Raw genomic sequence first — 27,581 nt, forward strand, 5'->3', positions numbered from 1 at the left:
GCTGTGATATCGTCACCCCCGACAAGGGGCGCAGATATTTGGCTCTGATATCGTCACCCCGTCAAGGGGCGCAGATATTTGGCTCTGATATCGTCACCCCCGACAAGGGGCGCAGATATTTGGCTGTGATATTGTCACCCCGACAAGGGGCGCAGATATTTGGCTCTGATATCGTCACCCCGACAAGGGGCGCAGATATTTGGCTGTGATATCGTCACCCCCGACAAGGGGCGCAGATATTTGGCTCTGATATCGTCACCCTGACAAGGGGCGCAGATATTTGGCTCTGATATCATCACCCCCGACAAGGGGCGCAGATATTTGGCTGTGATATCGTCACCCCGACAAGGGGCGCAGATATTTGGCTGTGATATCGTCACCCCGACAAGGGGCGCAGATATTTGGCTGTGATATCGTCTCCCCGACAAGGGGCGCAGATATTTGGCTGTGATATCGTCACCCCGACAAGGGGCGCAGATATTTGGCTCTGATATCGTCACCCCAACAAGGGGCGCAGATATTTGGCTGTGATATCGTCACCCCAACAAGGGGCGCAGATATTTGGCTGTGATATCGTCACCCCCAACAAGGGGCGCAGATATTTGGCTGTGATATCGTCACCCCGACAAGGGGCGCAGATATTTGGCTGTGATATCGTCACCCCGACAAGGGGCGCAGATATTTGGCTCTGATATCGTCACCCCGACAAGGGGCGCAGATATTTGGCTCTGATATCGTCACCCCGACAAGGGGCGCAGATGTTTGGCTCTGATATCGTCACCCCGACAAGGGGCGCAGATATTTGGCTCTGATATCGTCACCCCCGACAAGGGGCGCAGATATTTGGCTGTGATATCGTCACCCTGACAAGGGGCGCAGATATTTGGCTCTGATATGGTCACCCCGACAAGGGGCGCAGATATTTGGCTGTGATATCGTCACCCCGACAAGGGGCGCAGATATTTGGCTGTGATATCGTCACCCCCGACAAGGGGCGCAGATATTTGGCTCTGATATCGTCACCCCGACAAGGGGCGCAGATATTTGGCTCTGATATCGTCACCCCGACAAGGGGCGCAGATATTTGGCTCTGATATCGTCACCCCGACAAAGGGCGCAGATATTTGGCTGTGATATCGTCACCCCGACAAGGGGCGCAGATATTTGGCTCTGATATGGTCACCCCGACAAGGGGCGCAGATATTTGGCTGTGATATCGTCACTCCGACAAGGGGCGCAGATATTTGGCTGTGATATCGTCACCCCCGACAAGGGGCGCAGATATTTGGCTCTGATATGGTCACCCCGACAAGGGGCGCAGATATTTGGCTGTGATATCGTCACCCCGACAAGGGGCGCAGATATTTGGCTGTGATATCGTCACCCCCGACAAGGGGCGCAGATATTTGGCTCTGATATCGTCACCCCGACAAGGGGCGCAGATATTTGGCTCTGATATCGTCACCCCGACAAGGGGCGCAGATATTTGGCTCTGATATCGTCACCCCGACAAAGGGCGCAGATATTTGGCTGTGATATCGTCACCCCGACAAGGGGCGCAGATATTTGGCTCTGATATCGTCACCCCGACAAGGGGCGCAGATATTTGGCTGTGATATCGTCACCCCCGACAAGGGGCGCAGATATTTGGCTGTGATATCGTCACCCCGACAAGGGGCGCAGATATTTGGCTCTGATATCGTCACCCCCGACAAGGGGCGCAGATATTTGGCTGTGATATCGTCACCCCGACAAGGGGCGCAGATATTTGGCTCTGATATCGTCACCCCCGACAAGGGGCGCAGATATTTGGCTCTGATATCGTCACTCCGACAAGGGGCGCAGATATTTGGCTGTGATATGGTCACCCCGACAAGGGGCGCAGATATTTGGCTCTGATATCGTCACCCCGACAAGGGGCGCAGATATTTGGCTCTGATATCGTCACCCCGACAAGGGGCGCAGATATTTGGCTCTGATATCGTCACCCCGACAAGGGGCGCAGATGTTTGGCTCTGATATCGTCACCCCGACAAGGGGCGCAGATATTTGGCTCTGATATCGTCACCCCCGACAAGGGGCGCAGATATTTGGCTCTGATATCGTCACCCCCGACAAGGGGCGCAGATATTTGGCTCTGATATCGTCACCCCGACAAGGGGCGCAGATATTTGGCTCTGATATCGTCACCCCGACAAGGGGCGCAGATGTTTGGCTCTGATATCGTCACCCCTGACAAGGGGCGCAGATATTTGGCTCTGATATCGTCACCCCCGACAAGGGGCGCAGATATTTGGCTGTGATATCGTCACCCCGACAAGGGGCGCAGATATTTGGCTGTGATATCGTCACCCCCGACAAGGGGCGCAGATATTTGGCTCTGATATCGTCACCCCGACAAGGGGCGCAGATATTTGGCTCTGATATCGTCACCCCGACAAGGGGCGCAGATATTTGGCTCTGATATCGTCACCCCGACAAAGGGCGCAGATATTTGGCTGTGATATCGTCACCCCGACAAGGGGCGCAGATATTTGGCTCTGATATCGTCACCCCGACAAGGGGCGCAGATATTTGGCTGTGATATCGTCACCCCCGACAAGGGGCGCAGATATTTGGCTGTGATATCGTCACCCCGACAAGGGGCGCAGATATTTGGCTCTGATATCGTCACCCCCGACAAGGGGCGCAGATATTTGGCTGTGATATCGTCACCCCGACAAGGGGCGCAGATATTTGGCTCTGATATCGTCACCCCCGACAAGGGGCGCAGATATTTGGCTCTGATATCGTCACTCCGACAAGGGGCGCAGATATTTGGCTGTGATATGGTCACCCCGACAAGGGGCGCAGATATTTGGCTCTGATATCGTCACCCCGACAAGGGGCGCAGATATTTGGCTCTGATATCGTCACCCCGACAAGGGGCGCAGATATTTGGCTGTGATATCGTCACCCCCGACAAGGGGCGCAGATATTTGGCTCTGATATCATCACCCCGACAAGGGGCGCAGATATTTGGCTGTGATATGGTCACCCCGACAAGGGGCGCAGATATTTGGCTGTGATATCGTCACCCCGACAAGGGGCGCAGATATTTGGCTCTGATATCGTCACCCCTGACAAGGGGCGCAGATATTTGGCTCTGATATCGTCACCCCGACAAGGGGCGCAGATATTTGGCTGTGATATCGTCACCCCGACAAGGGGCGCAGATATTTGGCTCTGATATCATCACCCCGACAAGGGGCGCAGATATTTGGCTCTGATATCGTCACCCCCGACAAGGGGCGCAGATATTTGGCTGTGATATCGTCACCCCCGACAAGGGGCGCAGATATTTGGCTCTGATATCGTCACCCCGACAAGGGGCGCAGATATTTGGCTCTGATATCATCACCCCGACAAGGGGCGCAGATATTTGGCTGTGATATCTTCACCCCGACAAGGGGCGCAGATATTTGGCTGTGATATCGTCACCCCCGACAAGGGGCGCAGATATTTGGCTCTGATATCGTCACCCCCGACAAGGGGCGCAGATATTTGGCTGTGATATCGTCACCCCGACAAGGGGCGCAGATATTTGGCTCTGATATCGTCACCCCGACAAGGGGCGCAGATATTTGGCTGTGATATCGTCACCCCCGACAAGGGGCGCAGATATTTGGCTGTGATATCGTCACCCCGACAAGGGGCGCAGATATTTGGCTCTGATATCGTCACCCCGACAAGGGGCGCAGATATTTGGCTCTGATATCGTCACCCCGACAAGGGGCGCAGATATTTGGCTCTGATATCGTCACCCCCGACAAGGGGCGCAGATATTTGGCTGTGATATCGTCACCCCGACAAGGGGCGCAGATATTTGGCTCTGATATCGTCACCCCGACAAGGGGCGCAGATATTTGGCTGTGATATCGTCACCCCGACAAGGGGCGCAGATATTTGGCTCTGATATCGTCACCCCCGACAAGGGGCGCAGATATTTGGCTGTGATATCGTCACCCCGACAAGGGGCGCAGATATTTGGCTCTGATATCGTCACCCCGACAAGGGGCGCAGATATTTGGCTCTGATATCGTCACCCCGACAAGGGGCGCAGATATTTGGCTGTGATATCGTCACCCCAACAAGGGGCGCAGATATTTGGCTGTGATATCGTCACCGCCGACAAGGGGCGCAGATATTTGGCTGTGATATCGTCACCCCGACAAGGGGCGCAGATATTTGGCTGTGATATCGTCACCCCGACAAGGGGCGCAGATATTTGGCTCTGATATCGTCACCCCGACAAGGGGCGCAGATATTTGGCTGTGATATGGTCACCCCGACAAGGGGCGCAGATATTTGGCTCTGATATCGTCACCCCGACAAGGGGCGCAGATATTTGGCTCTGATATCGTCACCCCGACAAGGGGCGCAGATATTTGGCTGTGATATCGTCACCCCCGACAAGGGGCGCAGATATTTGGCTCTGATATCATCACCCCGACAAGGGGCGCAGATATTTGGCTGTGATATGGTCACCCCGACAAGGGGCGCAGATATTTGGCTGTGATATCGTCACCCCGACAAGGGGCGCAGATATTTGGCTCTGATATCGTCACCCCTGACAAGGGGCGCAGATATTTGGCTCTGATATCGTCACCCCGACAAGGGGCGCAGATATTTGGCTGTGATATCGTCACCCCGACAAGGGGCGCAGATATTTGGCTCTGATATCATCACCCCGACAAGGGGCGCAGATATTTGGCTCTGATATCGTCACCCCCGACAAGGGGCGCAGATATTTGGCTCTGATATCGTCACCCCGACAAGGGGCGCAGATATTTGGCTCTGATATCATCACCCCGACAAGGGGCGCAGATATTTGGCTGTGATATCTTCACCCCGACAAGGGGCGCAGATATTTGGCTGTGATATCGTCACCCCCGACAAGGGGCGCAGATATTTGGCTCTGATATCGTCACCCCCGACAAGGGGCGCAGATATTTGGCTGTGATATCGTCACCCCGACAAGGGGCGCAGATATTTGGCTCTGATATCGTCACCCCGACAAGGGGCGCAGATATTTGGCTGTGATATCGTCACCCCCGACAAGGGGCGCAGATATTTGGCTGTGATATCGTCACCCCGACAAGGGGCGCAGATATTTGGCTCTGATATCGTCACCCCGACAAGGGGCGCAGATATTTGGCTCTGATATCGTCACCCCGACAAGGGGCGCAGATATTTGGCTCTGATATCGTCACCCCCGACAAGGGGCGCAGATATTTGGCTGTGATATCGTCACCCCGACAAGGGGCGCAGATATTTGGCTCTGATATCGTCACCCCCGACAAGGGGCGCAGATATTTGGCTGTGATATCGTCACCCCGACAAGGGGCGCAGATATTTGGCTCTGATATCGTCACCCCGACAAGGGGCGCAGATATTTGGCTCTGATATCGTCACCCCGACAAGGGGCGCAGATATTTGGCTGTGATATCGTCACCCCAACAAGGGGCGCAGATATTTGGCTGTGATATCGTCACCGCCGACAAGGGGCGCAGATATTTGGCTGTGATATCGTCACCCCGACAAGGGGCGCAGATATTTGGCTGTGATATCGTCACCCCGACAAGGGGCGCAGATATTTGGCTGTGATATCGTCACCCCGACAAGGGGCGCAGATATTTGGCTGTGATATCGTCACCCCGACAAGGGGCGCAGATATTTGGCTGTGATATCGTCACCCCGACAAGGGGCGCAGATATTTGGCTGTGATATCGTCACCCCGACAAGGGGCGCAGATATTTGGCTCTGATATCGTCACCCCGACAAGGGGCGCAGATATTTGGCTGTGATATCGTCACCCCAACAAGGGGCGCAGATATTTGGCTGTGATATCGTCACCGCCGACAAGGGGCGCAGATATTTGGCTGTGATATCGTCACCCCGACAAGGGGCGCAGATATTTGGCTGTGATATCGTCACCCCGACAAGGGGCGCAGATATTTGGCTGTGATATCGTCACCCCGACAAGGGGCGCAGATATTTGGCTGTGATATCGTCACCCCGACAAGGGGCGCAGATATTTGGCTGTGATATCGTCACCCCGACAAGGGGCGCAGATATTTGGCTGTGATATCGTCACCCCGACAAGGGGCGCAGATATTTGGCTCTGATATCGTCACCCCGACAAGGGGCGCAGATATTTGGCTGTGGGACTTGTCTGAGAATTGCCGCCATGCTGCCCAAGATGATTTTTTGTGAACATTAATGAATCAAGGACTAAGTGTAAACAAATTTGAAAAAAATAAAAAAATTAAAAAAGGCCAAGTATGATAACGTGATAAGTGTAATATTTCCCCAGGACGCTGCTGCTGTAATAACCGACTCCTCCCGTAAAGATGTGCAGGTGCGACTCCTGGAAAGTGAGGAGGAGCGAGGGTGAAGATAAGAACTGCTCAGGATTTCAGGGGCTCTAGAGTGTGTCCCTGTGAGGAGCGAGCTCTCCCCGCCCGGCTGCCCACGGCTGGAGGTCATTACTGGCCCATAAAGCTGCTTCCCAGCTGCCTGGGCTCCTCCACCTGCTCCAGAGAGGTAGGTGTCCTGTGCAGGGTCTGGGGTCTCTGTGTCCGGCCGTGGACAGAGGTCTTCTAATCTTCACCCTTTATTTCGGTGTCTGATCGGTTGGTGACTTATTGTCTCCAGGCCGTAGTAATCTGGGCATCGCTGAGCGCTTTCTCAACACTTTAAGTTTATATTTTGGGATAAGTTTACTCTTGCAGATTGAGTTAAGCTGTTGCCGTTTTGGGGTTTTAGTTTCTCTGTTCGTTGTTGGCTCGATGGACGTTACCTGCGGTGACACAACGTTAATCCGGGATGTCACGTAGTTCTAATCCATCATGGATGGATCGACCGCTGGTCGGGATCTGTAAGCCAAGACCCGGAGTGGTGATTAATACACCGTAGACTTTCCCCCTGATTGCTCCACTCCTGGGTTTGGCTTATAAATCCTGATAGTGTGAACATGACCTTAAAGAATCTGCCGCCTGCTCGCACGTCCAGACCTTGCTGTTCCGAATACTCCATGTTTTCATCTGATGAGATCCGGCTTCTTTGGTGTCATTTTCATGGTCTTTCCCAGCAGAGGTTTCCCAGGGGATTATTTGTGGAGGTCGTTATACTGCTCAATATAATTATCCTGAGAGCAACATCTACTTGGAAAAGACCCTAAAAAATATCACTAAATCTAAAGCTCCAGGTCCCAGTGGGAAAACCTATAACCGCTCTGACCTGGTGACAAGTCCTCGGATGTGCAGGGAAAAGGCGTCTAAAATTCAATCTGATTTTCATGACTTTTTTTTTTTTAAATATACTCCAAATGTCTGTTCCTCTTAAGCATAGACGCCTGTTGAGGGCTTCAGATTCAGACTTGTCAGGCAGAGTTGTGACTGCAGCTCGTGATAAGACTTCACGATGTGATGGACGTCCTCTGTCACTAATCTGATTCCTGACACCTCTGTAGATCGGCCATGTTGATGTCACATTTGTTTGTGATTTGCTTGTTTTGGGGAAATGTTGTTGTTGTTTATTACTCCATGGCGCTTTACATGTGAATACGGGGCAAATAATGTTAAACAGGAGCAAAAAAACAAGGCACTCAGGTACATAAGGATATAATCTATGACCTATTACATGTGTTCTGCTAGTTTACGCCCAGTGACCTCCAGTCCTCTACATGTACAGGGCTGATCCAGCGTGGGGCATCCACTGAAGACATGGGGCGCTACAAGGTGACAGTGGCCACAGGCGAGGACCTCTTCTGTGGGACCATTGACTCTGTCTCCATCAGTCTTATTGGGGAGAAAGGAGAGAGTGTAAAGACAAAGCTGTCCCACTTGTGGTTCCACGGATCGGTGAGTGGTCTCGTAAACAGACAGCTGTAGTGAGAACCTGGGAGAACAGGGATTTTACTACCCCACCAATCACAGAAATTAAGTCACCATTGGCCCTGGAGTCAGATTTTCATGGTCTTGATCTTGGTAGTGACCTTCTTGGTAAGGAGCAGCCACTTGTTGCTGAGCTCAGTGGTGACACTCGTGTCTTCTGGCTCTTCATCTTGTGCTTGTTATAGGTTTTCTGTGACTTTGCCATAGTCTTCATAAAGGTGATGATGACTTACAGAAAGTTACTTGTATTTACGAACGTCTAATGATGTCTATTACCAAAGGTGCCCGATCTTCAGCTGTAGACATTGGTTCAGGTTTCGGAAGCTCCACTTCACCCCAGTTCCTGTATCGTATCATTGGTGACTTGTTGGCCAATGTCTCATTTCTGAAGCCAAGCCAATCTCTTCCACTTCTATGAGATATTGAAATGGGCCATGCCCCTTCACACACAGATGTGAGGGGAAAGATATAATGAATGCCCTCAGCTAGAAATGGTGCCTCAAAACCGGGACTGTGGCTGAAAACTGAGGATTAGAACACCCTAGTTGGAAATGGTGTTATTAAGAAGTTCCTGAACGTTTTATCAATGTGACAAGGAACTTCTGAAGGTGGCTAACATCTTTTATAATCGGATGAGGCTAGTGATTAGGCAAAGAAAAGCCTTCATCTGGCCATCAGGGGTTTATAACCTTGGGGATTAGGGATCGTGTCTGCAGGGAGTCAGTGGTGGTCATGGCCATATTGTATCAGGAGCTGTTGCGGTTTGCTCCTCAATGTTGATCAGGTTTACACCATATGCACAGGATGACTAGACTCCTCTGTATACAGATGGATCAGTTGTCTGCAGCCAGTAAGTGTCTATCCTAATGTGGGTCCATGTTCTTTCTACCTGTCCAGGTGTGTGACTTTGATCTGACCATTGAGCAGGAGATTGGGAAGCTGCTATTTGTGCGACTCTGCAAAGAGACTCATGTGTTCACAGTTGCTGACTCCTGGTATGTCCTGTACGTCCATGTCACCTCCCCCAATGGGAAGCTCTACCAGTTCCCCATGTACCAGTGGATCTCCAGCCAGACCAATGTGGTGGTCCCTCATGGGATAGGTGAGTAATCCTGGCATGGTCAGATGGTCCAGCGAGTAAAACCCGTTCTGAAACAGGTGGCTCCATCTAGGGAACATATTATGCTCCATATTCCAGTCACCCGTGGGCTCATTTTAGATTTTAAGGGGGAAAAATTAATTTAAAGCTAAATCTGCATAAACGTTTAGCGTCAGCAGCACAACTCTGCCATTGGGTGCACTGTATTATTGTCGAAGTGCGCTCTGTCAGGAGCTCTTCTTACAGTGGAGACCTTTGGTTTGACCACTATTACATGGAGGACCTCTGATAGACTGGGTTATGAGGTCTTACAAGGGCTGGGATATCTAGTGGACAGTGCGCTACTTTGTGTGACTGGTTGTTGTTGCAGGCAGTATACTATCCTCCAGAAATGTCTGTGTGAGTCAGAGGACAGAAGAGCTGGAGAGGAACAGAGAAGTTTACAAGTGAGTGACGCCACATCCCTAGAAGCAGGGTGGCCATGGGTGATTAATGATGGGGATACCTGATGAACATGTCCCCCTGTCTAATTCTGATGGTTAATTTGCAGATGGAGGCTGGTTGCTCCCGGGGTCCCATACTGCATCGATGCAGATACTGTAGATGATCTACCCATTGATGAACAGTACTCCATATTAAAGAAAGTCAGCTTCCAGTTCATTAAGTTTTTGGCGTAAGTTGTCAGTGGATCACGATTATACCAGATGAATCAAGAACACTGTGACATTCTCTCCTTGTTGAGTGTTGTTGGAAAATGGTCTGGAAGCTTCCATCACTGGTCAAATGTCTAATATAAAAAGGTCCTCTAAATTCAGTGGGGTTCCAGGAATAAACCTGAAGCTGGACTGATACTAGTAGTTTCTTCAATGTGATCCATGGTAGGCCTCAACACACTGACAGAAGTGTTGATTGAGCCATTCCTCAGCCGCAGGTGACCAGTGACAAGCTTCTTATAGGACATGGCTGCTTTGGTGAATGTATGACATATATGGTTGATCTCATAAAGGATATCTGCACTTATATTGTGTCTGAAGCATTTATGATATTCGTGGTCCTTCCCTCTGGAAGCCCCTTTAACTCTTCTCTGGTTTTCTTATAGAGCCCTTGAAGTAAGACTAAAAGGTTTAATAAAATGCACCGATTCCTGGAAAAATCTAGACGACATGAAGACTATATTTTACTTCAAGAAAACCAAAACTTCAGGTATCTCCCTCCCACCCATCCTTCGCTATGGCCATCTTTCTCATTGCTATCTTAACCCCAGAAACGAGCCATGACTAATTCCCCAAGAACATCCACTTGACATCTGATTTTAAGGCTTCTCTAGATCTTAAAGCAGCAGAATATTACGTCTAGCCTACATAAATGCAACTTCAACAAATGTTTTGCATTACTCTTTACAACACAACCGTCAACTCTTGGTTCTCAAAGATCATGAAAAATTGGGTAAAGAAGGTGCTATAGAATAAGACTCCCTATAAATGTCCTCTTTACTGTGACTAGTGGGGACCCCGATGCTTATTCCTTAGATGCTCTTATCTCGGGTGACCATGGTATGAGGATCCAGTCCTGCTGGTTTTATAACAGGAGGGAAGGTACTATCTCTTGTTCCTCTCTTCATTCTCCAGATGAGGTCTCCAGGATCTGGAAGGAAGACTCCTTCTTTGGTTACCAGTATCTGAATGGAGTTAATCCAATGCTGATAAAGAAATGCTCTAAACTGCCGGAGAACTTCCCGGTCAGTAGCAGCATGGTGGCCGCCTCCCTGGGGACCTCCACTGACCTTCATAAGGAGATGCAAGTGAGGTTCTATGATAACCATGTACCTTAACATGTCTTCTCCAGTGTGTTAACTTCTCCATCTTGTCCACTGATCTTACAGAATGGAAATGTCTTTGTTGCCGATTACAAGATTCTCCACGGAGTTCCTACTAATGACATAATTAATGGGAAGCTACAATACATCGCTGCCCCCATGTGTCTGCTGTGGAAGGACCCCCAGGACCAGCTGCTTCCTATTGCTATCCAGGTATTGTCATCACTGCATTTAGCATCTTGTATTTTATCCTCCTGTACTTGGCTGTGCTCCACATCCTTAAGACACGGGTCCAGCCACAAGCCTTATAGGAGTGGCTGAAGGTCCATCTTCCAATCCAGGGTCAATGAAGGGACCTCCACAGGCCAGAACTACAATCAGACAGGGCATCTGTCTAGGTGGCAGATAATCTTACAAATGCCCCCTACTGTGTAATGGTCGTGTCTGACCATGATCGGAAATTATTCATTCTTTGAGGTAAAACATTACACAACATATGGAATATATCGCTTTTACCAGGAGCATTTGCAAGGAGTCCAGGGCATTAAACTCCCCCGCACCCCTTACACCATCTCCTTCCTACCTGATGGAGGCCTGGACACCTTTTCTGATGGCCTTTGTGATGGCATTATACCAGGTCTACTAATCAGTAAAGGTGCCAGGGAGGTAGGAGAAGGATCTCTGGGCTCTAGTATGGCGATGACAGACCACCAACATGGTCCCTGGACCTGGGTCCTGCAGATCTTTTTGGTTATCTCTATTGCACATTATCACAGCTAGAACTGCTGCATTTGTGGTTTTGAGTCTGGAAGAGAATTCACAGGTATATCCTTCTTCTTCTGTCTGAAAAAATGAAATTTACAACAACCCACAAAGGGGTTTCCACTACTGGGACAACCTCTCCTCAATCGATGTCTTCTCCATATAAAGTAAGCCTATCCTCTGGTGGCAATGCCGTTCCTGTGGTGTTGGCACCTGGCCTCCCAGGGGTTGACATTGGCTGCAGGGCTCATGTGACATAATGTCAAGTCACCCCTGGGACACCAGGTGCCAACACCACAGGAACCGTACTTCCACCAGAGACGAGTATACGTGTTAATTTATATGCAAAAGATATTGAGAAGAGGTCATCCCAGAGGTGGAACACACCATTAAATTTATACTATACTTGCCAAAATGCACAGGGGAGTCCCAGTGAAAGGTGATGGTGCCGAAGGCAGTGCGGACTATAAATACAGCCTGCCTGAGGGGGCACAGTGGTGGATGATTGGTGTGGATGAACTCACCGACATTATTTATAAGTGTCTAGAGAGATGCACTTGGTAGCAGACTACAAACCCTCCCTGTAATCTACCCATGTGCTGACCCATCACCAGTGGCCATTACCGTCTCATGAACTATGATGACCAGATGTTGGTGATCATATAAGCTACTGCCATAGATACGAGACTATGGCTTCTTGGATTGGTCTGTATGCCTGGTGTGAGGATGTGATTACCCAAACACTGAACCAGCAGGGAATGCAGCTCTGGAGGATAAACTTCAAGACCTCCATAGCTTTATGACTTGACCTTGCACATGCTGTGCATTGGGTCCTGGTGCACATTGGTGATCGTAGCCAGCGCTCTACATGACTCACACACTTGAGGTCTTATGGACTTGGCCCATTTTCTTCTGTTACAGTTGGGTCAGACTCCAGGAGAACGGACGCCGATCTTTTTGCCCAGTGACAATGAGTGGGACTGGACCTTGGCCAAGATCTGGGTGCGCAATGCTGAGTTCCAGGTCCATGAAATAATCTATCATCTGCTCCACACGCATCTCTTTGCTGAAGTATTTAACATAGCCACTCACCGGCAGCTGCCACGTAGTCACCCAGTGTACAAGGTGAGGGGGACCTCCCCAATTGTTACCCCTGATTCCTGGCACAGAGGACATGCAGCTGAATGATGCATAGTTTGATGGATCCATAGATCTCTGGTTCCAACTCCTTGATGGGTTTCAGTATCCAGCAGAATCCACCTTGTCGATCATTGGCACGCTGCACATGGAGCGTTTCGGCTAATGATGGGGGTGTGATTGTCTCAGTTGCTTTATTGAAGCTTTTATTTATTGGTTGAGAAGATTTTAGAACATATCTATTTTTTATTTCCTCCTCTCCTTAGCTCGTTATCCCCCATCTGCGCTATACCCTGGACATTAATACACTTGCCAGAATTCGGCTCATTTCTCCAGGCGGAGTCTTTGATAAGGTGAGTCCCTCATACAACTAGTGATGAATGTTGGTAAAAGATAAGTTTAAGCAGAGGAGCTCTATAATACTAGTGCAGCACCACCTGGGTCGATGTTTCACTGTGGTACTGCACTCAGACTAATCGTACCCTGGGAGTAGACCTGCAGGACATTCTCCCAATATCTTCCTATTCGTGATCACCCGCTGACATTCTCACTGTCACTAGGACCATTCCCACTAAGTCTCCTAAAAAAGTTCCTGTAATCTCGCTGTAGATCCTAGGACTTGCCTGTGTAAGGGAGAACTCTACCACCACTAAGGTTCTGGTGAGTCTTGCTTCCATTGTCACTGGTTCCCACACAAACCCAATGATTATCTTCTTCCCTGAGGGTGTCCTGGTATTTCTCTCAACTTTAATTAACTTACTATTTTCTGACACTACCCAGAGATTACCCATCCTCCTTCACACTGTGGGCTGGCCCTACAATTAACTGTCTGACCCTGCAGTCTGTTGCTGGGCAGACTTAACCTTTCACACAGTTCTATGCAATCATTCTAACCTCCTATATTATAGGTTACTTATAACACTGCTACACACTGTGCATATTCTACTTCACGTTACTGATTATTATACATGACTATCACAGCATACATTACCGGGTCCTGCGTTCACAGGGGGATGTCACGGTGGCGACCTGGTCCGTGGCCCTGGGCGCCCATGTAAAAGGGAAAGGACTTTAAAGGGAATAAACTTGGTTTGTGACGCCACCTGTGGTATTCGGTCAGGGTGACTGACGCTGCTTTAAAGGGTCCTCTGGGGTGATGTTATGGCAGCTAGATGGTATACCTTCCCACAGGTGAAGTGTGTCCCCAGGGCTTCCCAGTGTGTAGGTGGTGGATGGTGAGAGGCGCAGTGAAGAACGAGGACAGAAGGTTGCAGTCTCTACCTTTACTGAAGACTTCAGGATCCACAGTCCAGGGCACCAGATCACAGGGTAGGCAGAGTCCGGCCGGTCTGGAGGCAAATCCAGAGTCCCCTTGTCCAGGTAGAAATCAAAGCCTTCCTCTAGCGCTGTGGTGTTGTAGTCCCTTACTGGCTATGGCTTCAGATAAGGTCCTCACAGATGTTCTCTCTGTCCCCCATATAGGATAGGACATGACCCGTATGACTGGTGACTTGAGCCTGTTTATAGGGACTCTAGAATGCCCCAGGCTCTATAGGTGTCACCGTGTCTTCTGGGTATTAAGGTGGACAGGTAACTATCAGTTCAGCTGTCCTGCTGGTCTCTGATGTAAGCTGTAGAGAGTCCTTACAAACTCTGTTCCAGCTACCGGTCTCTGTGCCTCAGAAGGAGGCGGCCTGCTCGGGGCTGGTCTCCCCCCTGATATCCTCTCCTGTGCTTCGCTCTCCTACACACTCACTGCAATATATTCGGCTTTCTGTATCCCTTTCCAGGAACTGCTGCACTGTGACTACGCAGCTCCGTACACCTTATTCTGCCTCAGACTGCTCCAGTCTGTTTCCTGGCAAGAACTGACTAACTTTCCCTCCAAACTAATTAATATATATATATATATATATATATATATATATATATATATATATATATATATATATATATATATATATATATCTCAAAATCTTCCCCTGGAGTGTGAAATGTGTTGCATACTTGTTTACCTGGTGACAGTTATCCATCCTTGCCTCCAAACGTAACATCACTCTCCCAGTGAGGAACGCAATGCTACTGTGCTGGCCAGGTCCCTGGGGCGCCACAAACATCACGCTGCAGGCAAATATTAACCCTATGTTCAGCAAACCCATTCAAACATTACACCTCCCAACTCACTTGCATCAATATAGTTGGTGTATTCAGGGGGGGGGGGGGGGGGACACTGACGTCCTGTCCACTTCCTTACACTAGAGACGCCTTCAGTGTAGAAATCCACAGCCTGGTTTTAAATGCCTCATTAAGAAGTTTAGTTTTCCTAAACCCTTCATGCGTTGGGGTGGGACTGTGTAGGGTCTTTGTCTCCGCCATGGCCCCCCGCTGCATTTGGTGTCCATCTTCCTTAATTAACATTTGGTGCTGTCCTAGCTGTGGGTGGCGATGGATCTGGTGGTGGGACTTCAGAGGGGCCCGTGACAGAGCAGAACATTCTACCCCACTGCTCCACCCGTCCATTAGTTTAGGAATCTAAAACATCCAATTTATCAAACCCCAGGCTGCCGATTCTACACTGAAGGGATCCATGGAATCCGTATGATGGCACCATTATGGGTAATCCCGACGATGGGTTCTCTTTAAGCAGACCTATGATGCTGGGCGGTAATACCTCGGCTAGCTGCACGGTACACGGCACATCCAGGCGCCTCCCTCTTAATGGGGATGGTGCGAGCGTGGCTTCAGTTGGCGCTCAGTGCATAGAGGCGCCCCTGCACTGATAGCAGCGCTAATGCTGAACCGCTCCTAGTCAGTGGGGGGCGTTACAGCCGCTGCCTCTATGCACTGCGCTGCCACCACCCCTATCACTGAGTGAGGCTGCCGGGGGGGGATAGTTACTTATCTCTGGATGTTACTCACTTATATAGCGCCATTAATTCCCCAGCGCTTCAGAGACATCATCATCACTGTCCCCATTGGGGCTCACAATCCACAATCTGATTTCCCGATTAGTCTTTGGAGTGTGGGAGGAAACCCACGCAAACACGGGGAGAACATACAAACTGCCTGCAGATGGTGTCCTTGGTGGGATTTGAACCAGCATCCCAGGATTGAAGGTATCAGTGCGGACCACCCAGCCATAGAGCGTGGACCACCCAGCCATAGAGCGTGGACCACCCAGCCATAGAGCATGGCCCGAGCGTCAGATGGAGCCTGGGGAGAATCTGACATAGAAGGGGAATGGAGAGCACAGGCCCTGGATGCAGGGCACAGACACTGTACATTACTGTATGCTCCTGTGGGTAATCGCTAATTTAGGCTCCTCAATAAAGGTTCATAAGTGAAAACTCCCGACTGCATGGACCTTGAGACTGCAAGGCAGCAAACATAAGTGAGGGAGAAACTGTACTTCCAACAGATCAGCTGGTCCTGAGGAAGGATGGGGGGGAAAAAACAGTGCGGCCATTGAGTAGTCGGATATGTGGGCCGATAACTCATTGGATTAAGTGCCATCACCTGTCCTCTACTGTATCTACTGTTTGTGGTGCTGTTGAAGGATGACCAGGAAAGGGCACGGATTCATTGAGCGGCAATGCCAAACATCCTTGGTAACCAGTTGGGACGATAACACGATATCCGGCTGCTCTGCTGGAATGAAGAATCCTTGGGAACAAAGATGAGTGGAACAGGTTTTCCACAAATACATCCAATAAACATAAATTACTGCCTAGGGATATGGCAATGCTTCAAAAAGCAATAAATACATCAAAAAACGAAAACTGAAGCAAATGGCCATAAAAAATAAAAAAATGTATTTGGATATTCTAAAAACAATGACATAAATATGATTAACAATAAAAAATGGGGATAGAACTATACAAAACTACCGCCAACTATCACGCAGGTAAAAACGTTATATATTATAATAACTCTCAAAACGTAACAAAAAGTAGATATTCAACAAACATGAGTAGATGGAAGTATATCAAATGTCCACCAAAGAATGCACATATTCCCGATTGGACCCATAATGGGATACAGGCAAAGAGAGGCTTATTAGTTTTCCTTAATGGGGGAAAAAAGGAAGAAGGCCCTATATGCCCTATATTGCATATAGAAACCCAGTGATTTCAATAAATAGGAACCGAGGGACCAAAACAATTGATAGCCTAAATACCGGACCTGATATATACATAAGTCAATTGGGGCAGCATAAGAAGGCGAACATGTGTTATAGTTACCTGCGGGTAGTGGCGGCGACCCGGACGCGCGTTTCGCGTGTAGCTTCGTCTGCGGGAAGGTATATTTTTGTTACGTTTTGAGAGTTATTATAATATATAACGTTTTTACCTGCGTGATAGTTGGCGGTAGTTTTGTATAGTTCTATCCCCATTTTTTATTGTTAATCATATATTTGTCATTGTTTTTAGAATATCCAAATAAAATTTTGTATTTTTATGGCCATTTGCTTCCGTTTTCGTTTTTTGATGTATTTATAGGTTTTCCACAAAGCATTTCAAGGCTGGATTAGCATCAAACAAGGGGAAGAAAAGCCATTTCATAAAATTTTTTCACTTTAAATGGATGCTAGTCCAGCCATGAAAGGCAATGTAGAAATAAACCGTTCCACTCATCTTGGTCCCAAGGATTCTTCATTCCTGCAGAGCAGCCGGATATCGTTTTCTCATCCAAATCCAGTGTTTCTCAACTCCAGTCCTCAAGAGACACAACAGGTCATGTTTTCAGGATTTCCATAGTATTGTCCAGGTGATGGAATTAATGCTTGAGCAGGTAATGAAATTATCACCTGTGCAATACTAAGGAAATCCTGAAAACATGACCTGTTCTGGCTCTTGAGGACTGGAGTTGAGAAACTGTCCTAATCCTATCCTGGAGGACCTCCTCCCCAGCCAGGAGGTGGCAGCTGATGGGGTCAGGTGTACATAGGGCTTGTGCCTGCACACAACCTGCTCAGGTGAGCTACTTGCTTCTACTTTATTCGGACTCCCATGACAGCACCACGAGAGAGGGGATCCGCCCCTTTAGGAACAGGAAACCCACAGATACAAAAGGGCGGCACCTCTCCCATGCATCAGTTGGTTTCCTGTTCCTAACGGGACGGGATCCTGCAGATTTTACAAAAGGATCCCAGGCCGGCCGGCCGACTCAGGTAGCGAGGGGGTCTCCTACCTCGGCCGGTGCGGGGTTCCTGGTAGATGTCGCAATGGTCCTGGCAGGGCTGCATGTGGCGACATTACAGCAGGGAGCAGCCACCGGTGGTGTCCTGTCTCCGGGCCAGCGCCGGGTGAGTATGTCCCCTGGGTCTCCTCCTTCTGTGGTGGCTGGGGTCTCAGGTATGCGGCGGTGCTCGGGGGCGCCATCCGGGGGTGCTGCGGCTCTGTCCGGCGTCCTCGCCGCTCTGTGCGCCGATACTGAAGTGCTGGGAGCCTGGGTGACGCCGGGGGAGGAGTCGGCGGTCACTTCCGGGTTTCCGGGGTCCTGCGCATGCGCAGTGAATCCAAGATGGCGGCGCCCACCGGTAATAGCGTCGCCGGCGTTCTGAGCCCCGGGGCTTACCGCCTGCACCAGGGGGAGGCCGAAAGAAATAATCAGGGGAGCGCTAGGCACAGCTGCTGACCGGAGGAGGGGTTATAAAAGGAACTCCGGATCGTGATCCCTTGCTTCTGGCCCCATATGGTGAACATGGAGGACGAGCACGTGCAGTTGCTGCAAGAGGTGTCTCAGAAGCCTAAAGGGAAGGATCGCGACAGGAGGAGTAGTGAGTCTGGCCACAAAAGCACCTCCAGACAGGGGTCTGGAGCATCAGCCAGTGGAAATCCCCCTCGTATTCCGGTACTTTTTCTTTGGGCAGCACTGGTAAGTGATCTTCGTGAAAGTTCACCCAGTGACATGATTCCCCTCATATGTTCCATTATAGGGGAAGAAATGTGCCGGGAAGGCGAAACACAGGGAATGTGGCATCTGCGGGGTTCCCCTACCTGATTCGTGCCCTAAAAAGTTATGTGGCCCCTGTATCCAGCAGACGGTGAGGTCTCAGGAAAGGGGTGAGGGGGAGAGCATTATATCTACAGGGATTAGATTGCTTTACTTACCCCCCTCAGGTAGCGGAGGAATCCCTTACTATGACCACCAGCTTGAAGGAGATGATCAGAATGGAGGTCAGACAATCCTTAAAGGGTCTTTCTCAAGGAAGCTCTAAGTCCAAAGCTCCGTTACTCTCCGATTCTTCAGTGGAAGAGGATAAGGAGGAAGTTTTTTCCGGTTCAGCTGCGTCTTCCTCTTCCTCGGATGAGGACACCGCCCGCTTCTGTCTACCCCTTGAACGAGTGGATAAGCTGGTTAAGGCGGTCAGAGGAACGATGGGCATAACGGAACCGAGACCCCAACTTTCCAAGGAGGAAATTATGTTCAGTGGGTTGGAGCAGAAAAAACGGAGAGTCTTCCCGCTCAATGAAAAAATCCAGGATCTCATCAATAAAGAGTGGAAAAAACCCGAAAGAAAGGGTTCCTTACCTCCAGCGCAGAAGCGCAGATATCCATTCGATGATCCTGCAGTCACCAACTGGGAAAAAGCCCCTAAGTTGGATGCGGCAATAGCCAAAGTGGCAAAACGGGCCTCTCTCCCTTTTGAGGACATGGGGACCCTTAAGGACCCCCTTGATAGAAAAGCGGACACCTTTCTAAAAAGTACCTGGGAGATGGCGGCCGGCTCTTTAAGGCCTGCGGTGGCTTCAACCTGTACAGCCAGATCAATGATGGTCTGGTTGGAACAGTTAGAGACTCAGTTAAAAGAAGGTGCATCAAGGGATTCTATTTTGACTGCCTTACCACTGATCCAAGAAGCGGCTGCTTTCTTATCAGATGCATCTATTGACTCTGTCAAAATGGCGACTAGAGCAGCAGGTCTCTCGAACGCGGCCAGGAGGGCTCTTTGGCTGAAATGTTGGCCAGGCGATATACAATCAAGGTCAAAACTCTGCATCATCCCTTGTAAAGGGGAATACCTATTCGGGCCCACCTTAGACGAACTCCTAGAGAAGGCGGGAGATGACAAAAAGAAGTTCCCCAATCTGCTGGGGTCCTACCGTCGTCCCTTTAATAAAAGAAGGTTCGGTCGCGGAAGGAAGCGTACCTTTTCACCTTCAAGGGATCGGTCTAGGTGGGATGACAGACGTAGACGAGGTACGGGATATATGTTCCGTCGTTCCTCAAAAGAAAGGAAGAAGGAGGACAAATGACTAGGAGCCCCGGTGGGGGGTAGACTTTTACATTTTGGTTCAGAATGGTCGAAGATCACGAATAGTATTTGGGTGCAAGATACTATTTCTCGGGGTCTTACTCTTGAGTTCTGCCATACCCCACGGGATAAGTTTATGTTAACTCCATTGCGTTCTAATCCTCTAGAGCAATCTGCTCTGGAAGAAGAGGTGTGGTCTCTCTGTTCAAAAAATGTCCTTACACAGGTTCCAGAGGCTGATAGAGGGAAAGGGTTCTATTCTCCCTTGTTTCTTATTCAGAAGCCCGACAACACGTATAGAACCATCATAAATCTCAGACATCTTAACAGTTATTTGGTTAAGCATACCTTTAAAATGGAGTCCATCAGCTCAACAATAAAGATACTGTTCAAAAACTGCTTTATGGTGGTAGTCGATTTAAAGGATGCCTATTACCACGTACCTATTCATGTGGATTTCCAGCAGTTCTTGAGGGTAGCAGTATTAATGGGAGGAGTTGTTTATCATTTTCAGTACAGAGCTCTTCCTTTCGGTATAACATCAGCCCCTAGAGTATTCACAAAAATAGTGGCGGAGGTGATGGCTCACTTGCGAGAATCTAATGTCCTTATTGTCCCATACCTTGATGATTTCCTCATAGTAGGTAACTCTGTAGAACACTGTTTGTCCCAACTAGAGCTAACTAGAGTTAAGTTGGAACGCCTGGGCTGGATAATTAATTTTGAAAAATCTCGGTTACAGCCTCAAAAAATTCAGAAGTTTCTGGGCTTATTACTAGATTCAACTACACAACAGTGTTATCTTCCAGAAAATAAATTAACTCAGATTCAGCATCAGGTTCTAAAAGCAGTTAATAGACCCTCTATGACCCTGCGGCAAGCTATGTCCCTGTTGGGGTCCCTCACATCGTGCATTCCAGCGGTAAGGTGGGCACACTTTCACACTAGATCCCTCCAAAAAGAGATTTTGGTTAAGGATAGGATCTTGAGGGGTGTATTAGAAGAAAAAATAACGCTTGAACCAGCGACTCTCAAATCCCTAAGTTGGTGGCTGGATAGGGATAATTTGTCAGCAGGCGTTCCCTGGATGATAGATGTGTCCCGGGTTGTGACTACGGATGCCAGCTCCTCAGGTTGGGGGGCTCACATGAATGACGTTGTAGTACAAGGCCAATGGGAACCATACTCAACGTCCTCTTCCAATCAGAGAGAATTATTAGCAATCGAGTTGTCGGTTAAAAACCTCCTCATGTATCTGCAGGGCCACCACGTCAGGATCCTCTCAGACAACCGGGTGGCAGTCTCCTATATAAATCATCAAGGAGGGACACGCTCCGAGGCTCTGATGCGGATCACAGATCGTCTCCTCCGGGTGGCAGAAGAGAATTTACAATCTTTGACTGCTCTGCACATCACAGGAAAAGACAACATAAAAGCGGACTTTCTCAGCCGCAATGTCCTAAAGCAAGGAGAATGGTCTCTAAATGGGGACATCTTCAAACAGATTGTCCGCTTGTGGGGTCAACCGGTGGTGGACCTATTCGCCACAAGGGAGAACAAAAAAGTAAAAAGCTTTTGTTCCTTAAATCCCAGGGAAAATCCACTGGCAGTGGACGCATTCCTCATGAAATGGAATTTTTCTCTGGCCTACGCCTTCCCGCCACTGAACCTACTACCTCTAGTGGTGAGGAAAGTCAGAGAAGATCGGGCGAGACTCATTCTGATTGCTCCCTTTTGGCCCAGGAGAACCTGGTTTTCATGGCTCAGGATGATGTCAGTGGGCGATCCCTGGGTACTCCCAGACATCCCAAATTTGCTTTCCCAGGGGCCGATACTCCATCCACAAGTAAAGGGACTTCATTTGACGGCTTGGATTTTGAGCGGTCATTGTTAGAAAATAAAGGCTTCTCTCCTAAATTAGTCGATACCCTTTTAAGAAGTAGAAAGCCGATAACAACAAGAATCTACTCCAGAACCTGGAGAAAGTTCTTAACTTCCTCAAAATTTAATATTAATGATGGTGTACCAATACGTCAAATATTGGAATTTTTGCAAAGAGGGTTAGAGTTAAAACTCTCCACAAGCACATTAAGGGTACAAGTTTCAGCGCTTGGAGCCCTGTTCTCATGTAATATTGCGGGTAACTACTGGGTGTCGAGGTTCATTAAGGCGGTCGGTAGAATTAGACCACTGTATAGAAACAAAATGGTACCATGGGATTTAAATCTGGTCCTTTCTTCTTTGACAAAGCCCCCTTTTGAGCCGTTGAATGAAGCCTCAGTCAGGATGTTGTCTCTCAAAACAGCTTTCCTAGTAGCTATAACATCAGCTCGCAGGATAGGAGACATCCAGGCACTCTCTAGACTTCCCCCGTATATAGAATTTCTCCAGGATAGAGTTATCCTTAGACCGGACCCAGCCTACTTACCAAAAGTAGTATCCCAGTTTCACAGATCGCAGGAGATAGTTTTACCTTCGTTTATCCCTAATCCTTCTAACCCTAAAGAAAGTGAGCTCCATACCTTAGATGTCAGGAGATGCCTTCTTCAATATATCTCGGTCACTAATGATTGGAAGAAGGATAATGCACTATTCCTGTCCTACCAAGGTCCAAGGAAAGGGGCTAGAGCATCTAAATACATATTAGCGAAATGGATTAGGGAGGCTATCTCTCTTGCTTACACGACAGGTGGGGGTCCAGCTCCGCAGAATCTGAGGGCACATTCCACCCGAGCCATGGCGTCATCCTGGGCAGAGAGGTCTGGAGTGTCGGTCGACCAGATTTGTAAGGCGGCCACATGGTCATCCCCTTCTACCTTCTTTAAGCACTATAGGTTAGACTTGGGGTTCTCCTCAGATCTCACCTTCGGGTTAAGGGTGTTACAGGCTGTGGTCCCTCCCTAAAAATGGCTTGCATCTCTGTAAATCTCTCGTGGTGCTGTCATGGGAGTCCGAATAAAGCATTAAGCTACTTACGGGTAGCGGCATTTTTCGGAGGCCCATGACAGCACCCTTAGTTCCCTCCCTTTTCACGTGGGGTTGCACATCCTGGGTTTATAATCAACCAAATAATTTAAAGAAGGAATGTTATCTTCTCACGTGTATTACTTTATTAAAAGTCATTGTGTTAATTGTATGCAATTTTGTGTTTGCTTGTCATTAACTGCGGTTAGTCCTCTCAGGCTCTGTAATCCAACTGATGCATGGGAGAGGTGCCGCCCTTTTGTATCTGTGGGTTTCCTGTTCCTAAAGGGGCGGATCCCCTCTCTCGTGGTGCTGTCATGGGCCTCCGAAAAATGCCGCTACCCGTAAGTAGCTTAATGCTTTCCTTGCATCCAAAAGGGTATCGCCCGATGGTCTTGTGTGCATTTCTCTCCTACAATGTTTCTACCAAACCATTAACCATTAGTGTGACCTTATAACTTTCAACGTGACTGCATCAGAGGGGAGCGGTGGGACTTGCCCTACTGCTGGACACGCCAATCAAGAGCAAATGCTGGCAGCAGCCACTTGTTCCTTCAATGGTTCTGTCCTACAAAGGCTTCAGGAGCTTGTGGTACAGATCTATGGTGGACCGGTGAGCTCCAGAATAGATTATAGAGATTTACTCTGGCAACTAGGATGAATTGTACCTCTTTCAAAGAGCAGGCCGGCAGGTTGGCTTTCCTCTTGGTTGGGTTTGAAGTGTTGCTCCTGGCCTTGAGTCTGATTTATTTATTTTATTTATTTAATTTTTTCTCGCCATGAGTTTAATTTCCAGCAGCCTCCTCTACTACCCTGGCCCATAATTTTCACTCTTCAGTCTAAGATTTTTCTGTCTTAACACCTATAACCCGGGCTCCTGATAGGAGGTGTGGGCTGCTGTAAGTCTAGGACACTTTCTGGAGGGTAGCAGTCAGGTGGAGTGTGAAATGTTGAGGGATTATGGCAGCCTTGACTTCTAGTAATGAGTCAGTTGTTCTATAATCTCCAGATCATGAATGTCCAACCGCATGGAAAGGAGGTTGTGTTGTTTTGTCTGCACTTGGGTCAAAATCAACAGAGGTCCAATGCTTGTAATTATAGAGTAGCAAATCTGTGCCAAACCTAGATGGACTTGGCCAATGCTCCTAGTCAGTAGTGAGACTGGCAGTCCTTACGGAAGATGGTGTTTTTTTTTTTTCCAATGTGACTTGGGCCCATCTATTGGATTACCTCATAGATACAGTGATGGCCTACACCGATGGGGAGGACTCAAGTTACAGCCTTCAAAGTGCATCAAATGATTCGGTTTTATGTTCAAAGTCCAGGGCCACATTCAGCAGCGTTGGTCGTATTTCCCTGGACAGCAGGGAGGGAGGACATTGTGACGCTGCACTTGGGATTAACTATGCTGAAACCTTATTCTTTCTCTTGTAGTTTACAGTTCTTGGTATAAAAGGTATTAATGCTTTACTGGAGAAGGCGATGCAGGAGGTGACGTACAGCGGCCTCTGTCTGCCTGACGACATCAAGGCTCGAGGATTGGAGTCCATTCCCAACTACTACTACCGAGATGATGGGAAGATGATCTGGGAGGCGATGGAGAGGTGACGTATACAGGGCAATGTAAGGGCTATAAACTCTGAGCTTGATCTTTAGGTTGTATTCAGCACAATGGTATACAGGTCTAATGACTGGGGAGGGTCTGGAGATGATCTAACCCTCCATCTCTGCTCTCCTTCCAGCTTTGTATCTGGCATTGTGCACTATTATTATAAGAGTGACGAGTCTGTGCAGACAGATCCAGAACTGCAGGCCTGGGTGGCTGAGATCTATGAGAAGGGCTTCCTGAAACGCGAATCCTCAGGTACGACCATCAGAATGTCACCATGAAAATGGCAGCTCCACCACAGGACTAATGGAGAGGATAAGTAACCGGTTACTTAATTTGTGTCCTCCACAGCTGTAATCCTTATTCTGCCTTTACAAGAGGTTACCTTCTCTTGTGTTTATTCTTTCCTCCTTGTATAGTTTTGATGATGGCAGTGGTCTGTTCTCTTTAGGCAGAGCACTTATGGGGAAATCGGTATTGAATGTGTAGCTGTTGCTTGCAATAAAACATGATACTTAAAAGGGTTTCTCAAGATGTCTCGAACAGCTCGGAGCTCTGCTGTTTCCTTATAACCAGGTTTTGAGTGAGGTCTCATCCTTGAGCAACTGCTCTGGCGAATAGAACTATAAAGCTCAGCACAAGTTCTGCTGTAACACATTCAGCCATCAATCTTTGTTAGACGTTTACACTCTCATCCCTGTAGTTACACATACAGATAACAGGACATTTGAGCAAACAAACTTCTCAGGACAGTGAGAGCCATGATTGGCAGCTGTGGGCTGATCGTTTATAACAGCATCACTTTGGAAAATGGGAGGGATATAGATCACTGATGTATAGAAATGCACTGCAGAGAGGTGACTGGGATGTTAAGAGTTAACACCTCCTCTGGAACAGAACTGCTTTGTGCTTCCTGCCAAGGTCTGGGTAGGCAATAGAGGCAAAGCTACATGGATACCAGTTGTACACTATATGAAAAACCCTCACTGCAGAAAAATTACAGCAGATTAAAAGGAAGGAAAAAAAAGCAAGTCCATTGCAAACTTGCTTATTTTCATGCTGCCTAATTAAACAAACTTTAACACCCATTTAAGACCTCATTCGCAAGTTAGTATTTTACATCAGTGTTGGTATATCCAAGCCAGGAGTGAAGCTTAGAACAGCTGTCAACCTATCAATTATAGTCTGTTTTCAAGACACCTGGTTTTGGCATAGAAATTCTGGTGTGAATAAAAACTTGGTCAGTGCTTGGCATAAAATGCTCCAACCTTGTGAATGTCCCATGGATCTCATGAGACTTCCCACTCACTGAGCATTCTCCACCACACCCAATCTTGGTCTCCTTCTGGGTCTTTATGATCAGTGGGGGCTCAACTTATGGGATCTGATCTTGACGACTTGGGGAGTGAGGTTCTTCACAGCAGCGCTCATAAACACTCTGCACAGAGGACTGCGACACAAGCCTTTAGTGAGCCGTGCTGCAGTTCAGAGTGTAATGGTTGGCCAGATTGTGGGTGCCATCAGACACTACCTATCACTTGCTCTACTTTGACATGATTTAAGCTCTCCATGTTGGTAAACGGTAAAACTGATCTGATAAATTCTAATCACTGTCTGACTCTCCTCCAGGAATCCCATCATCCCTGGAGACTGTGTCCTCGTTGGTAAGATACCTGACCATGGTGGTCTTCAGATGTTCTGCAGGGCATGCAGCTGTCAATCTTGGCCAAGTAAGTGGCAAAATGCAAGATTCACACACAATACTGACCTCCAACAAGGTCTTCATCTTGGCCTGAAGATCCTTCTCTGGGGTTGGTGCAGGCATAGCTCTGAGCAGACTCCATGGTTAAGTCTTCTTGTTGCTTCTGCTCAGTTGCTGACTGTCTACCACTCGATCGCTGCAATTATCCAGCATTGTTGTATTGCTCCGCTGTTGTGGGAATACTGACTGTTTGGCAGACTCCTTGATTCCATTACATATGGGACCTGCTGCAGTCAATGTAACGAGCTGTTGTAGAGGGATCTCAACTTGTCCTAGGAGATGGTTACATACATGTCATGGTTGAATGTGCAGGAACCTTTTCCTTTGTCTTCCTTGCAGTTTGACTTCTATTCCTGGATGCCTAATGGACCACCATCTATGAAGAGCCCCCCACCCTCAACCAAAGGAGGCACCACATTACAGACAATCCTGGATTCCTTGTCTGATGTCAACACCACCGTTATGGAGCTGATTGCTGTGTGGCAGCTCAGCACCGAGCCCCTGGACCGGGTGGGTATTTACCACCAGTAGCTTTCACTATCCTGTTTGATACTTGGTCTTACACTTCTTCTTTTTCTATGTTACAGAAACGTCTTGGTAATTATCACGAAGTGCACTTCATCGAGGAAACCCCAAAAAAACACATTCATGAATTTAAGGAGAAACTTGCCGAGATATCCAAGATAATTAATGAGAAGAACCAGAGCAGACGCTTGTCCTACCTGTACCTGGACCCGATGCACATTGAGAACAGCGTCTCCATCTGACATCACGGCTTCATCCGTCGTGGTCTGGACTGATTGTGACTTTCTTGCCCTCTTAGTAAGGCTCTGGGTAGAATTGTGTAGACACGAACTGGGAAATAAAATATTTTGGTGTAAAATTTGTTCTCATGCTATGGTGTATAATGAAATTTAATCCTTTAACATTTGTATAACACACAGATTAGGGTTCAGTCTTGGCCACAATATAATCAGTAACTTTTATTACCAGGTGATCTGATACAATTTTTTTTTTTCTGACGCCCATGACTGCACCACGAAGAGAGGGATCCGCCCACCAAGGACAGGAAACCTGCAGATGAAAAGGCGGTACCTCTCTCCTGCATCAGTTGGTTTCCTGTCCTTGATGGGAGACCTACAGACTTACCGACAAAGACGTCGTTGGATTCCGGGGCCGATCAGTCCAACTCAGGCAGCGGGGGTTCCCCTGCCTCGGCTGGTGTGGTGACCCGAAG

General features: G+C 48.5%; 1 protein-coding gene across 2 annotated transcripts; it reads left to right on the forward strand.

Moving 5' to 3' along the window:
* Window positions 1-6,376: 6,376 nt before the first annotated feature.
* LOC143817501 (polyunsaturated fatty acid lipoxygenase ALOX15B-like) lies at window positions 6,377-27,221 on the forward strand. Of its 2 annotated transcripts, none has more exons than XM_077298970.1 (15): window positions 6,377-6,585; window positions 7,735-7,904; window positions 8,835-9,039; window positions 9,407-9,482; window positions 9,587-9,709; window positions 10,136-10,239; window positions 10,665-10,837; window positions 10,919-11,065; window positions 12,536-12,739; window positions 13,018-13,104; window positions 24,408-24,577; window positions 24,716-24,837; window positions 26,212-26,312; window positions 26,684-26,854; window positions 26,932-27,221. In XM_077298970.1, exons 2-15 carry the CDS (start codon window positions 7,767-7,769, stop codon window positions 27,109-27,111), a joined length of 2,001 nt encoding a protein of 666 aa, XP_077155085.1. In that variant the 5' UTR covers window positions 6,377-6,585; window positions 7,735-7,766; the 3' UTR covers window positions 27,112-27,221. The 2 variants fall into 2 exon arrangements, with proteins under 2 accessions (XP_077155085.1, XP_077155086.1); XM_077298971.1 differs by having other exon boundaries at window positions 6,448-6,585; window positions 10,665-10,774.
* The last annotated feature ends 360 nt before the right edge of the window (window positions 27,222-27,581 follow it).

Source organism: Ranitomeya variabilis, chromosome 3, assembly GCF_051348905.1.
Source record: "Ranitomeya variabilis isolate aRanVar5 chromosome 3, aRanVar5.hap1, whole genome shotgun sequence".
Taxonomy (NCBI): Eukaryota; Metazoa; Chordata; class Amphibia; order Anura; family Dendrobatidae; genus Ranitomeya; species Ranitomeya variabilis.

Bases quoted from the DNA above. Each gene is read 5' to 3' on its own strand.
- LOC143817501 (XM_077298970.1), top strand. From the start codon at position 7,767: ATGGGGCGCTACAAGGTGACAGTGGCCACAGGCGAGGACCTCTTCTGT. The intron at 7,905-8,834 runs GTGAGTGGTCTC...CTACCTGTCCAG, and splicing joins ACTTGTGGTTCCACGGATCG to GTGTGTGACTTTGATCTGAC. The intron at 24,578-24,715 runs GTGACGTATACA...CTCTCCTTCCAG, and splicing joins ATCTGGGAGGCGATGGAGAG to CTTTGTATCTGGCATTGTGC.